This window comes from Sinocyclocheilus anshuiensis, unplaced genomic scaffold (assembly GCF_001515605.1).
Source record: "Sinocyclocheilus anshuiensis isolate Anshui unplaced genomic scaffold, SAMN03320099.WGS_v1.1 scaffold453, whole genome shotgun sequence".
NCBI classification, from domain to species: Eukaryota; Metazoa; Chordata; class Actinopteri; order Cypriniformes; family Cyprinidae; genus Sinocyclocheilus; species Sinocyclocheilus anshuiensis.
The window spans coordinates 1,754,689-1,767,390 of record NW_015537979.1 but is presented as its reverse complement, the minus strand read 5'-3'; the positions used below and the strand labels follow the sequence as shown (position 1 = coordinate 1,767,390).

At 38.0% G+C, this 12,702-nt stretch overlaps 1 protein-coding gene across 1 annotated transcript in view; it reads right to left on the bottom strand.

Moving 5' to 3' along the window:
* The window catches only part of LOC107673337 (zinc finger protein 512B-like), a 64,350-nt gene that overhangs the window by 23,339 nt on the left and 28,309 nt on the right, over positions 1–12,702 (bottom strand). The window contains exon 3 of the mRNA XM_016466887.1: positions 960–1,039. Coding sequence (XP_016322373.1) covers positions 960–1,039 — 80 coding nt within the window. The remainder of the gene's footprint in view (positions 1–959; positions 1,040–12,702) is intronic.

The window sequence follows — 12,702 nt, the reverse complement described above, 5'->3', positions numbered from 1 at the left end:
TTTTAAAACATATTCAAATAGAAAACAGTTATTTTAAATTGTAACAATATTTCACAATATTACTGTTTTTACTGTATTTTTTACCAAATAAATGCAGCCGTTGTGAACAAGAGACATTCCTTCAAAAACAAAAGAATCTTACTGACTGCAAACTTTTGAATGGTAGTTATTATTTATTTATTATAAACAATATATTTATCATTTAAAAAAAATGATTTAATATATTTATAATATATTAATATATTTGTAAAAAGATCATGTAGGATAGAGTTTTTAATGTGTTGTGCTTAGCACAGAAGTTGTCTATAAATTCCTTCTCTGTAACAGTCACCAAAAACCACTTAACAAATTTGCTGATGTCAAGAAATGTAAAATAAATGAACTGTTAGACCTCAATTTGTCTGGCAGACATGATCCTAAACCAAGCTTATTTTTAGTTAAGACTCATATAACCCACTGACTACCTGATTTTAAATTAACATAGTTTTGTACATCCCTATTTAAAAAAGAGCATTCAAGACATTCAAGATTTTGTAATGTAAGACTGTGGAGTCTGGATTTTAGTTTTTACCCCTTGGCAGTGATATTTATGATATTTAAGTCCGTAAATACTGGGGAATTCCAACCAGCAGCCTGAGCATGGACATTTAACCCTGGAACGACTCTTAAACTCCTCTTTCCACTGAACCATCATATGGGCCTAGGGCAAGGAAACACACACACACACACACACACACACACACACACACACACTAGCCATTAGAAACTATTAGCACTCAATTCACTTATACACAGGCCTCTGTGAGATGTTCTTTCTCCAAATACAACAGTTGGAAGAAGTTTGGAAAGTCCCTTTTTCTCCTTTCACAACTGGCATAAAAAAATCACCCAAAATCCCAATCTGGCGTAGCTTCATTACTTCATCACTGGCCAAAATGGATATTAATTGCTTTACTCACGGGAATAATGCGCAGCTCCTGCACCTCCACGCGAGGGCGTCCTTTCTTCTTACCCTCTGATTTCTCATTATAGGAGGAACCTGATGAACATGAACATTCCCAACCCATGTTAATACTGTTAATAAGTAATAATGTGATGTATTCCATGACATATTGTGCACTTTTATTGTGACAGATAAATTGTAGTAAAGCAAAATAATGAAAAAAGTAATGTGTGATTTTATCCATACCCATACCTTTTTCCCTTACATTTATCATTATTATTTTGCTGTCACATTTATCATTATTTTTTGCTATCATTATTATTATTTGCTGTTGACTTTATTACAATAACATTGCCCATCATTAAATTACTTTTGGCAAGATTTTTGAAATACTGCATTATCTACAACAGTCATCTAATACAATTCCTATAGACTGTACAGTGGCTCCAAAAACCATTTGGACACTTAAAATGTATGAATGTCTTGGCAGTTCATAACAAAAAGGTAAAAGCAAGTGACATTTATTTGAAAGAAATATAGCACAGGCACTTTTAAAGCAGGACGTTTCACAAAAATAAGTGTTTGGACACTTTGTGGTTGTCAAACGTTACATGTCCATAGTTAATATATGATTACTCAGCTAGGAAACCTGTTTTTTGAGTTGTGACTTTAGTGTCCAAAAGTGTCCAAATACCATAGGGTATAATAGACAGAAAATTTCAGAGTTTTTACATTTTTAAAATTATAAACCTGTTGTTATTTGGAATAACATGCACTGACGAATAAGTGAAATAGAAAGTAAATAGGGTCCATTTTGATTTCATGGTGGAAACTCCCCTTAACACCTCACATCACTGCGGCTCTCCGTATGTTCCAGACGTCCCCGCGGGGACTTTAGTGGGGCTAAACGAACATTTAGAGACACAGGCAATTGCAGATGCATTCTGCATTCAAATTCTGCGTAGTGCCGCAGTGGCATTGCTTATTTCATGCAAGTCCCAGGAGAATGGAGGATGATAGCATGCAATGGTTTTCTGGTTAGCGGAGGTCAGGGAAGGTTGCTGCAAATCTATACGAATACTGGCAAGGTCAAAACGTTGAGCAAACGGCAGATAATTACACACTAATACTCCACAGAGGCACGCTGGCTTATGGCTGCTAAGCAACTACATAATAAGGACACTTACAAAGTGGCTTCAGACAAATTGTTTGGAGTGTGTGTGTGTGTGTGTAAATGAGAGTGATAAAGGCCTTTCACAGACTAGAGTAAATGAACCATTAATCAGCATGTCTTTGACACAGCACTAGGAGGACACACTCATTGAGTTTATAGAATCAAGAATAGGTCACCTAAAAATTAACATTCTCTCATTTACTCAACCTCCTGTCATTCAAACACATATGCGGTTATCCACAGCAACAAACTTTTTTTATTTTTTAAGTTTCACATTACTCTTTTCTGTACAACGACAGACTATGTTAGTCAGTCTCCAAAAAACACCATCAAAGCTCCAATAAAGTAGTCCATATGAGTCAAGACTCCATATTCCATGTGTTCTGAAGTCAAACAATAGGCTTTGTGTGAGGAATATACTGAAATTTGATAATCGTCTTAAATCATTTATATATATATACAGCCAATTTAATTGAATTAGCTACACCCCACAAGATGTTGCATTGGAATTTAAATTGGAATGACAGGAAGACAAATGTACTTAATTGCAACAAAAAAAAAAAATTCAACAAAGTCATACACACACACATACCAAAACCTATCATTAATTTTGACTAATAATAAATATTTATCCGTTGATGGGTAGAACATATATTATTCATGAGACATTTCTCCAAACTAAGTTCAAAACTGTCAAAACAAATTTAAAATAAGTGTAAACAATGTGGTTTACTGTACATTATACCATATATTTTTATACAGTAGGCGTATCAGGGTGTGACGTGACTATTTACAAATTGTCACGTTACTGTAATGAAGTAGATTTTATTTTTGTTTTACATTTCAGTGTTTGTCTGAAAATGAAATCAAGATGCACCGTGAAATGGCTGCCTTGGTGTGGAGTTCTCCCATTCTTTGGCTGTTTTTGTATGTTTGTTGTGTGCTTAGTCATTTTTTACCATCAGTTTTACCAGAAACGAACTACTGGACATAAGCAACGGTACCCGGATTCTCTTTTAATCAATCTTGGGGATTTTTAATAAAGCAAATCTCTCCCGTGAACTGCCAAAATACAGACAGCACGTTACATGTCCTACCAGAGACAGTAAAATACTGGACTACACAATAAAGGATGTGTTGTAAGCACCCTTGTGAGAGTAACTAATGATCTGTTAATGGCTGCTGATTGCTGGTCCTTATCTATTCTTGTTCTGCTTGATTTGAGTGCAGCTTTTGACACCATCTCACACAACATTTTGTTGAACTCTTTATCTACTATTGGTATCTGTGGTATTCCTCTCGCCTGGTTCACTTCATACTTTTCCAAATGCACACAGTTTGTACAACTAAAATCTTTTCAATCCCAACCTTTTTCTGTTAGCTGTGGTGTCCCCCAAGGTTCTGTCCTTGGTCCTCTATTGTTCCTAATTTATATTCTCCCACTTGGTAATATCTTTCCTAAATTTGGTATTAAATTCCACTGTAATGCTGATGATGCACAACTTTATGTATCTACAAAGCTTCACTCCATTCTTCCACCTGTCTGTCTTACGGTCTTCACAAAATAAAAGTTTGGTTCTCTGCCAATTTTCTTAAAGTTAATGGCAGTAAAACTAAAATACTCCTTATAGGCACTAACTCTATTCTTTCTAGTTCTAGCAGTTTTTCATTATCCATTGACAGTTCCTCCATTTTTCCTTCCCGCCAGGTTAGGAACTTGGGGGTCATCCTCGATAGCACTCTTTCATTTGAAGCCCACATCCATAGTGGTCTTGCTACTTTCATCTTCGTAATATTGCTCGCCTCCGTCCATCTCTCACTCCGCACAGTACTGCCATTCTTGTTCACGCGCTTGTCACCTCTGACTACTATAACTCTCTTTTATTTCGTTTACCACACAAGCTTCTCCATGCACTCCAGCTGATTCAGAATTCTGCTGCTCGTATCATAACCTGGACTCCATCTATACAACACATTACCCCATCTCTTCAACAGCTTCATTGGCTTCCCATCAAATTCTGCACTGAATTTAAAATTCTTCTCCTCACTTATAAAACTCTTCATAACCTCGCTCCACCTTATCGCTCAGATCTCATACAGCCTTATACCCATTCTCAAACTCTCCGTTCCTCTTCACTGGGTCTCCTTCATGCCAGAGTATGGGAGCAGAGTGAGGAGTGGAGTGGCGTGATTTTTGACTGAGCAAGGAGTGGATTTTTTGAAAGTTGGAGCATCGTGGTTTTCACTCGCTCTGAGAGCGTTCCACTACCGCTCCATCACGAGCACAATTAATGCCAACAACCCATAATATAACTGCATTTTATCAAGAATTCACGCATTAAAAACAACATTAGCTAGCTTGTCAGATACGTGGATCACTCGGATTAGAAAGAAGGTGAAGGTTATAATGACGATGATGGACGAGTGCAGGAGGTTATATCTCAAGCATGTTTGTTTGTTGCATGTGGATACTCAATATTAATTGGGTGAATTCCAGTTTTAAACAGTTTATTGTACTGGTAGTTAATCTCCTTTCTAAACTAATGTGCTGCTACATTGTTGCACACGCGTACAACACACAAGCTCACACAACGTACAGATCGTGCGCACATAGAAACATTCAGGAGTGCAGAAAATTATTGTCAACACTGTACTGTGACTTATCAGCTTAAAAATGGAAAAGTTACAGCATATTCTTTCTGTTTCTGAAGTAACTACAACCCTCAGGTTCGCCATAGTAGAGAGACGCTTCACAGACAAGCGAGTTAAAGTCATTTAATATAGACGTGGGCTAATTGTAGTGTCCCAGTAAACCATGTTAAAACTATTTTTCTAGTATACTGTATTTATTTTTTGTTTAATATAAGTTCTGAACAGAACTTTGTGATATTTCAAAACATGCTGAAATTCTTTAGCCGCAAATTTCTTCATGGAGCGAAGGCGGAGCGGCGTTTCTGACAAGTGGAGAGAGGAGCAGGAAATGCTGAACCAGAAGCGGAGCTGGAGCGGAGTGATTATTGAATGCTTGGAGCACGGAGGGGAAATTGTTGCCGCTCCACTCCGCTCACATACTCTGCTTCATACACCCCTGGGCTCATTTAACCACCATGGATCATAGAGCCTTTAGACGTGCTGCCCCTCACCTTTGGAATTCTCTCCCAGCTAACCTCTGTAATTCAGACTCGTTATCTCAATTCAAAGTTAAACTCAAACTCTACTTTAAGCATCACATACACTCTGTATTTGTGCTAAATAATCTCTCTCTGGGTATGGAGGGTAGACTTCCTTCACTGGCACACTTTTCTCGTTCACAATTAACCAAGTCCTCCATCACAGCAGCTTTGCCAGCCCTGCGACTCTCCACAGAACTGTGTGGGAGGGGGACAGAACACTGGTCTGAGACCAGACGATGTGCTAATTACATGTCACGAGTCCTGCTATCAGCCCTTTTTCACATCTGAGTTGCAGCAGCGGCTGGCTTTGTGCTTTTCTCTTCTCCCCACCGATGACCCCGTTAACCAGAACGGCTACAGAGGGGCTGTGGATGCTGACTGAGGCCAGACCCTTTTGTGCGTTAAGAACTAAATGAAATCAAAAATGATCTACTGTTAATAAATGTCCCTGATCTTGCATTAAACTGATCAAATGTAACAGTAAAGACATTTATAGCATTACAAAAGATTTCTATTTATTCAATACAGTTCTTTTAAACATTCTAAGAATCTTGAAAATAAATGCATCAAGGTTTCCACAGAAAAATATTAAGCAGCACAACCATTTTCAACATAAGAAATGTTTCTTGAGCAGTAAATCAGCATATTAGAATGATTTCTGAAGGATCATGTGACACTGAAGACTGGAGTAATGATGCTGAAAATTCAGCTTTACATCACAGTAATAAATTACATTTTAAAATATACTCAAATAGAAAACAGCTATTTTAAATTGTAATAATATTTTACAATATTACTGTTTTTACTGTATTTTTATCAAATAAATGCAGCTTTGGTGAGCAGAAAAAGAGTTATTTCTAAAACATCTTACGGACCATAAACTAAATATAATATTTAATTTTAAAATTTCATGCCAATACTATATAATAGCTTATTAAAAAGCCAGGAAACACTTTATTTTACGGTGTCCTTGTTACATAGAAATAACAATAAATATAACAATAAATTATGCATAATTGCATGCAACTAACCCAAAACCAAACCCTCATTCTAACCCTAACCATATAATAAGTACATGTAATTAATTAACATTACTCAGTATTTAAATGTATAATTACACTATAATAAGGAAACCATAAAATAAAAGGTTACACTTTATTTTAAAGTGTCCTTGTTACAGTGTAATTATACATTTAAGTACTCAGTAATATTAATTAACTACATGTACTTACTATATGGTTAGGGTTAGGATTTGGGTTTGGCTTAGGGTTACTTGCATATAATTATGCATAATTAATTGATATTATAATAGTAAACATATGTAACGTGTAACAATGACACCTTAAAATAAAGTGTTACCAAATAAAGTGTAACAAAAAGCACTAATACCCTTAATGAGTTAAACTGGGTCATAATATTAAAGTGTTAAACTGTTTGGTAAATTCATCGCCTCTTTCTTCGGTTCACATTGGATTCTCTAAAGCTTGAAACTGTTTTAAAGAGATGAGGTAAATTGGATTCAAGCTATTATTTGACCCAGAAAGCTCATGTTTGTAGAGGGATCTTGTCTTCATCATTACAAATGTTCCTGGGGCTTCTTTGTGGAGGTATCCCTGTTCGTTTTGTGGTTTTAGTCCTGTTGTATAAGGGATTAAACATAATCTCTGATCTCAGCCGAAAGAGGGCCGGAAAAGTCAATAACAAAATTATATGCTGTTTAAAAGAATGTTTGGGAAGCTTAATGAAAGAGCCACACTTGGGCTAGAGGCTATTGTAGGTGGATTTGAAGGCACACTGTTTATGATAACAAGAATTAGAGAGATCTGTTCAGGCTGAATTAGGCTAAAGCACACATATGAAAGTTGCCTTCTAAATAAGCACTGTATTAAGTGTGTGTATGTGTGTGTGTGTGTGTGTGTGTGTGTCTGTGTGTCTGTCTGTGTGTGTGTGTGTGTGTCTGTGTGAACACTACAGTACTTAAGAGATAAGGAGTACAATCACAGACACATTGGAATGACATGGGTGTTTTAGTTGAGCAGATTTTGTCTGTCATTATTCTGCCTCTTCTGCTGACGAGGAAGTTAGGTGTGAATTTTAATTTCTGTCTGCAAATATACAAGTCCTTTAGATAAAGAGCATAATTAAAAAATGTTGCTCTTGGGAAAGACATGTTTGTGTTGCTATGGGAATGAGAGCCACTTGTCTTAGTATCTGTCAGGCCACTTCCAGTGTGGATGTAACACACACATTACCTGCAAAGACATGCGCATTTAAAAGCAAACTTTTTATTACTTTTTATTTACTAAGGCAAGCGCAAAATCCATAATTTTAGGTGTTAAACTTCCTCCTGCACCGTTCGTGCTATGGACATGATGTGATATTTCAATCTGTGTGGCTTGTTGAAAAGAAAGATGTGCTATTACTTTTCTTAGTGATCATACTTACAAATTTCACCCGGTGGATGATGATGAAAAAAAGATGAAAAAAGTTCTTAGACTTGCATTGAAGGAGGGACTTGAGCTATATCTAGAGACCAGAATAGAGCACCGCAGTAATGACGTATTTTTGTAGGGCAACCCAAAAGTTAGCATTACCCCGATTCCCTTGAGAAAAAGCCAAAAGGATTTTTCCACTGGCTTTTTGATTACTGCAGAAAATAAGTTCTGTGACCAACAAAAGTTTATGATTCTCACGATTTATTCATCATGGTAATTTTCACAAATGAACACAACTTTTATGAATTTTAAAGACTAGATACAATTGCAAGAAGTAAAAACCTAAAATTATGCTATAAATGAACAACACCACAGTCGCACAACTTCAACATCACCATCACTAAACTTTAGACAACTCATTTAGTCTTTATTTATAATCATTTAATCAATCATATAAATTTTGAGTTAGAATAGTAAAGAGCGCAATTATAAACACAATAAGGCTATGAAAGTGGACTAGTGAGTAGATGGGTTTATCTGTTTGGTGTGATGAGCCTCTATAGGTCTATTAAGCCACTTATTCAAGAAATGTAAAAGCTTTTAAAAACTATACTATTTTAAACTTACTTACTTAAAGGGGTCATATGATGCTTAAAGATCATTATTTTGTGTATTTGGTGTAACAGAATATGTTGACATGCTTTAATGTTCAAAAAACACATTATTTTTCAAATACTGTACATTATTGTAGGTCCTCTATGCCCCGCCGCCAGATTGTCATAGCAAAGGCGGAATTGACCCTTTTTTTTTTTTTTAAATAGCCTTTGTGCACAGCCAGCCTTGTATTCTTCTAGGTTCAAAAAACTGTCATCCATAAAATGCCTTGCACAAATTCGAACATCACACACAGCATCTCCACGACATGGCGGCGGCGGCGGCAACAATACTACAGCGAGAATCAAAAGTACGCCTGCCTTCTTTGCGTATACATTTGGGAGAATAAAAGTTACGCCTTCTTTCTTTGCGTGCACATTTGGGCGGCATTATGCTAATATTTCCACATATTGACGTAGATATGTGGGGGCGTGTTAGAACGAGCCGTTTTAGGTAGGCGTGGCTGACTCTTAACTTTTATAAAGAATATCTCTTTGGATTTGAGACTTTAGTCTTTGCAACTTTACAGATCTTCTTTATGCACCAAGAGCTTGTAACACTCCAAAGAGAAAGGAAAACTTTAAATCGCATCATATGACCCCTTTAAAAACTTACTATTAATGATGTATTTTGTGTCTAGAATAAAAGATAAAAATATCTTGAGCTTCTTTTAACCACTGACTGTCACGCTGCTACTAGGAAGACGAAGAAGACAATGATAATAATAATAATATCCATTAATGGAAATCCGGAAGATGAAGAAGACAATAGCACACAGGGTAACATAAGTTCAACAAACATACAATAATAACCCACTAGCAAGAACTGAAAGGAAGCAACTTAAATACACATACATAGACAAGGATAATTAACTAACACATGTGATCAGATTGAACTAATCAGACTTGAGGGAAAACTAGGTCAAGGGAAACATGAGGAAAGAAAACAAACTAAAAGTCCAAGATCGTGACACTGACCTTATATCAGGCATTCACCGAAAATGTATTTACTTTGGGACACTGGAAGTAGAAGTGCAAAAAAGCTAAATTGTTTCAGAGTTTTAGGACTACAGCACCACATATCAAAGACTTTCAGGTGGGCTCTTCTGAATCCAGCCAGCAAGCAACCAGCAAGTAGAAGAACCCAGCAACCACCTAGTGGTGCCTATCAATACCATAGATATGTACACATCAATAGCATAGATATGTATACATAGACGTTACATTCGACCGCTCCAGACACGTCAACGTGTCCGCCATCTTGGAACATGCCTGTCCTTAGTGCATGACTGTGAGCCTCCCTGGCGGTTTATGTGAGACACTAAAGCCATGTTGTCCGTTCTGACGATAACATGACAACTGTGCAACACTCTTAGTAGGCGGAGGGTAGTGTTGGGCCAATAGACGATGCCATCGTCCATCACCAATGGCTGACAGACATCACAATGTTGAGCTTTAATTAATCTTAATTAATCACACAATGCAATGCATGCTTTCAATTTTCTGATTAGGTAATAACATATTATTAACATTAACATAATGAAGTTGTTCCTGATCACAATACATTACATTCAAATTGCATTCAAAACAGTTCAATGAACACAATTTAAACAGTAAAGACTTTATAGTGCAAAGAAACGCAAAATGAATTATAGGCTAGACGTTTTACATAAACTAAACGAAGCATACAAAAACAGTAAGAAAATTCCAAATAATTTAAATTAGATTAAATAGATTAGAACATGCGGGTCGGATTGTGGGTGTTGAATAATAAGTATTACAATAATATTAAAATAGCCTAATAATGATTCAATTTAAAATTTTAATCCTCTGACGTCTGCTCCGCCTCACTCCTTAGGCCCGGCTATACTTCACTTTCCATGTTCCGTTCCGTCTCGCTCACAGCCATGTCTGCACAGCTTTCAAAGTATACTCAACCGTGGATGTGCGCAGATGGATGAGCTCAACACATGTGCAGTATCATCTACTTGACTCACCTGCGTTGTTGTACGTGAACCATCCGCGCGGTCACAAAAATTGGGCTGCACGCGGACATCTGCGGACACTTCTGATGACGAAAATCCAACCCCCCCCCCAAATTGATGGCAATTTGGTAGACATCGCCCAACCTTAGCAGAGGGCCGGCCATGAGGGACAAACTCCTTTGAACTTCATCCACCACAGAAATGGCCTCATATGAAGCAGCCCCAGGGGCAGCACAGGAGGCCTGAGGCCAATCGTTCAACCTGAGGCCAAGAGATCAAAGGTGGTTAAGAAGAATTCCTCTGTGACGACTCACCAACTCCCTGGAATGGAAACTCCCTGCTCCACATAGCCCACTAGGTTGGTGAAATCAGCGATCTCTGCATTAGTAAGGCGAGCAGAGAAAGGCTGCTTCCAGGATCTGGAGGCCAAGGATCATGATGCAGATAAAAAGCAACACAGCTTTTTGGTAGCATGCGCTAACACGTCCACTAGCTCAGTATAGGCCACAGAAATCCGAGTCGGACGCCGCGGTGTGCAAAATGCACAAAGCGCTCAGGTGAGAGAGGGAGAGAAATGGGGAGGCCCGTCTGCTCACTCTCTATAGCCTCGAGCTCCACATCCGAACCCCAGGTCACAGATTTACGGAAGGCCTCAGCAGCTTCCGGAGCAGCGTGACGAGGTAAAACGGATGACTCCTTCTCAAAAACCGTGAGCCTTGCGCAAAGAGTTTTGAGATGGGGATTCTCACAAAATTTACAGTTAGAAGCACCAAAAAGAGCCTCGCGTGTGTGAGACAAACCCATTTAACACACTTTCTGTGCAGGTCGTCGCTCTCAATAAAGCGAGAGCACGGCGGCTGGCAGCGACGAATCTCCATAGCACTTCACCAGAGGAGAAACAAGGCTCCACTGAAAGCAGTCGCTAAAGTGCAAAGGAGAAAACTTGAAGAAAAAAGCAGAAACACGGGCCAGATAAACCGCTTCTTTATATATATACACAGGCTATTTATTAGGCCTGTTAATTTAACGCGTTAATTAGTTATGGAAAAATAACACTATATTATAATATAATATTCAAATAAAAAACCCACCCCAGACCTGCACCTCATCTTACATTTCATACAGTTGACTGTTGAAAAACATGATGCAGGGCAGCAACTCACTGTGTGATGTAGCCTATAATGCAGTTATATGCCCCTAAAATTTAAGATATTGGGTCAAAAAAATGCCCCTGTATAAGTTTTTTTTCTAATATTTGTCATATTATATGCGATATCACACGAGCAGTAAGAGCAATATCACACGAGTGTTGTTTTTGTCCCAAATAGCTTGATTGCAAATATGATTTTATACAACAGTTCAGTAAGTAATAAGTTAAAGTTAAAATAAATAAGTTTAAATTGTGCTATATTTTAAACACATTATTGTCTGTTTTTGCTCAATTTTGCCAATGAAAATATGAACTATAAAGCCACAGCAGAACTGTTGTGCGTGCGTCTCTGAGTGATTTTTTTCCAGCTGATGATTGATAAAAACATTGACAGCCAATGAGAATCTACTGACTTTAAAGAGCTCAAGCATTTAAAGCGACAGGCAACAAAACTGCAGCGCATGCTTATTACAAACAGAACATTATTTTTTGTGGATGCTAATATAGTTACCGTTAGAGTTATCATTCTTGGTGTAAACGGGCCTTAAAGCATGCCACTTAGTACAAGATACCAACTGTCCAAGTTCTTTAAACACACACACAAACACTCATTGTTTTGCTCAAATAAACCACTCTCTGTTCTCCAGCAACACCCCCTTAAAAAAGCCTAACAAAAGGTGTGTGTGACACACACATTCCCCAAGACACAAGAATAACTATTGTGGAAAGACATCGTACATAATTATAAAATGGTAAAATCTGCTCATGACCGCACACACCACACACACACACAGATGGGTATGCTGTAATTTTTGAGAGAGTGAGACCCTCCCAGCTGTCTTTGGCTGCAGCTGCACGCTGCTCATTTTCATCCTCACTGGAGCAGGAGAGAGAGAGAGAGACAGAGAGAGAAGAGAAACAGAGAGAGAGAGGGAGGGTAGAGTCAGAACGGAGTGCTGCCAACTGCATAATGATCTCAAATAACCTGGTCACTCTCCTCTTTGCTTTGCCTGCAACAACTTCCTCACACACACACACACACACACACACACACACACACACACACACACACACGCACGCCTCCTTCAGACAGCTGTCTCAACACGGTTTCACAGCTGTCTCAACACTCACTCACAGCTTTTCAAATGAAGGCTGGCACCGCTAACGGCTCACACTCGCTGCTCAACAT